The 3,137-nt window shown below is 43.7% G+C and overlaps 1 protein-coding gene across 1 annotated transcript in view; it reads right to left on the reverse strand.

The window, feature by feature from the left end:
* Positions 1-403: 403 nt before the first annotated feature.
* LOC137624282 (streptococcal hemagglutinin-like) overlaps positions 404-3,137 on the reverse strand; it is a 4,427-nt gene continuing 1,693 nt past the window's right edge. The window contains exon 2 of the mRNA XM_068354827.1: positions 404-3,137. This exon is cut by the window's right edge and continues 197 nt beyond it. Coding sequence (XP_068210928.1) covers positions 848-3,137 — 2,290 coding nt within the window. The 3' untranslated portion in view covers positions 404-847.

The following is a 3,137-nucleotide window of genomic DNA, read 5'->3' on the forward strand; positions in this document are numbered from 1 at the left end:
CATGGAAAATCTGAATTGGTTGAGTATAGTTCTACCTGTAGTACCGCGAGGGAGCTAGGGTACACCTAGCATATCTGCGCTTAGCCACGCGAGATTTTGAATTTCCTGCTGAGGCGTCAGGGACTTTAGCCATTATATAACCAGCGGGTATGTATATTCAAAAATTTATTTTATGAAAATATCATTTCAGAGAATTTTTAGATACTGTAGTTAATCAGATTTACCTGACTGAATTTACTTAATTCCACTTATTTTCAAATAGTTTAAAGCTTTTCTTTTATATACCATTTCATTCCATTTGCTCTTTGATCTTGTGTTGGACATATTTGAAGAAATCTTCCAAAATCAATTCTGTAACTGTGTGGTTTTCCACATTTTGGGATGATGTAAATAAAGTCAAATCACTTCGTTCGAAAACTTTTATTAGAACATTTGCAATGTTATAAATGTGTATATTTTATGTTAGCATTTTTATATATATTTTTATACTGTTGTTTACAAAGACTTTGGAGTATAAATATACAAAACGAACAATATATTATGCATGATATGAATATGACTGTTTTATATTGTTTTGTCTGTCTCTCGTGTAGCGTTGTCGAAGCAGATCAATCCATTGAACATAGTGTTCCCGTTACCCTGTATCTTTGGTGGGAGGTGTAGGTTGGTGTTTCACATGCAGAAAAAATGTATTTGTGTAATGTCTTTGTCTTTGAGTGTAGGTGGGTTTGATTTTTTTTATGAGCAAGTCTGTACTTAGTGTAACAATGTTTCCAAGGCAGTGGGCAGCTCTGTCTGCAAAAGCTTCCCGTAGATTCTACTCCGAGCTGGAAATCGACCCTTAGATTTATTTGTCATCAAAAGTCAGGACGTATCCAAATTTATCTGGGTTCTTTGAAGCGTCATATTGATGAAGTTTGAAGCCAGGGAAAACTTCCTTCACAGATGTTGGTGTGAATGAACTTCTAGATGGCACAGCTGAAGAGGACACTGATGTAGATTGCCTGAATGAAGTAGAGGATGATGGCAGTGTATGTGAAGTAGTTCTCAGACCAGAACCACCGCGGAAGGTCGATGTAGAGGAAGAGGCTCCTGTGCTAAGAGTTGAAGAGCCTGATGAGAACACAGGACGGCGAGAGGATGTAGAACTTGTGAAAGAACTGGATGAAGAGGCTGGTGCTGTATATGAAGTAGTTCTTACACCAGAACCACCACGTAGTGTTGATGCAGAGGAAGATGTAGAGCTAGCAGAGGAGGTTGAACCCCTGAAACTTTGTGTTGCTTGTGTATTTGCTCCCCTAAAAGCTGAAGATGATGAGGAAGAGATCGAAGATGTAGCTGGTTTAGGTGGAGGTGGGCCCCGGGAAACAGAAACCTCTTCAGTTTCAAAGCCAACACCCTTTCCAGCCCGGAAATTAAAAGTACGGCGAGTGCCATCATCATCTACAACAGTGTAAGTTCCCCGTACATTGCCATCAGAATCAGCGGTTTCAGAGCGTGAATATTGGTCAGAATCAAAGGCAAAATTGTACGATGCATCAAGTCCAGTGTCTGCAAGTGGGTCAACAAATGGAACTTCCTGAACTGGAACAATTCTCCCTGTTGGTTGACCAGATGGAGCACCAGGCACTTCTGGGCCTACCGGAATGTGAGCTCCTTCTGCAATAAAACCTGTATCACGACCAGCCTCATACTTAATTTCTCGTCTCTGGCCATCATCATCAGCTACAAAATCAAACTTGCCATCAACATCATTGTCACTGTCTCCAGATTCTGACCTTGAGTGACTTGAAGTTTCATATGCAAAAGCATAACTTCCATCTGGTCTCAATTCGCTGCGAGTGTTGGCTTCTTCAAAAGGTACACTGCGAGAGCTGGAAGACAGTGAAGATGAACCAGAGAATGTTTGCTGAGGCCTACTTGCAGATGAATGTTGTTGAGCTGTTAAAGAAGCACCACCAGTGCTACCTCTTGTGGAGGAAACTTGACCAACAGATGTTCTTCGAGAGCCAAATGAACTGCCAGTAGAGCCAAATGAACTGCCAGTAGAGCCAAATGAACTGCCAGTAGAGCCAAATGAACTGCCAGTAGAGCTTCCTACAGTTGAGTGAGTATGAGATACAGTTGGAGCTCGGTAAGTGGATGGAGTACGAGTAGGAGAAAGACTACTGGAAGTAGAGCTTGGACGGATTGCCGACTGTGTCCTTCTTGATGATGAAACACGATTTCCAAAGTGAGATTCGGGGGCCTTAGGAAGGTGGTCACCACTTGCTTGGAAACCTCGATTAGCTCCTGATTCATAACTGACACTGCGTTGTACACCATCATCAGCTACAAAGGAAAACTGGCCCTCCACATTGAGATTAGCATCAGCTGACTCAGAACGAGAGTGGTCACCTGCATTGAAAGAGAATGAGTATGAGCCATCTCCACCAGTACTTCCTCTCTGTGTAGCAGTGTTCCTAGAGGTTTGTGTGAAAGATCCAGATGTGCTACTCAGGGGTCTCTGTGAAAGGGTGGAGGAAGGGCGAGAGGTTCCTGTTGCAGAGTAGGTAGTCGAAGTACTTGGTCTGCTTCCAGAGGCTTGTCTGTTTGATGATGAAAAAGTAGATCCAGAAGTTCTGCTTCCACTAAATCTTTGGTTTGCTGTGGAAGAGCTAGATGCTGAAATGCTGCTTCCTGATGAAGATCCTACTCTGCGGGAGCCAGAAAACTGACTAGCAGAAGTAGCCCTATTCCCAGCAAACCGTGTTGCAGCTGGAGTTAATCCAGATTCCACTGGACCTTGTGGTAGATCGTTTCCTTCAACAACAAATCCAGTATCCCGACCGGCTACATAATTGAAAGTTCTTGTGATTCCCTCCTCATCGGTATAAGTATAGGATCCTCTGACATTACCATCGGCATCGCTTTGCTCAGTTCTTGTTTGCCCTTCTCCAGCAAATTGGAAGTTGTAGGAGGCATCAGTGCCTGTGTCGGCCAATGGGTCGACGAAAGGTGGACGAGCACTGGCTTCAGCATGAGCAGCTACGAAATCAGGATGAGGGACGGGCAGATGGCTGCCTCTGGCCACAAAGCCACTCTGTCCCGATTTGTACTGAAGGTTAACGTTCTGGCCGTCCTCGTCCCTGTAGCCA

The sequence above is a fragment of the Palaemon carinicauda genome, chromosome 31, assembly GCF_036898095.1.
Source record: "Palaemon carinicauda isolate YSFRI2023 chromosome 31, ASM3689809v2, whole genome shotgun sequence".
Classification (NCBI taxonomy): domain Eukaryota; kingdom Metazoa; phylum Arthropoda; class Malacostraca; order Decapoda; family Palaemonidae; genus Palaemon; species Palaemon carinicauda.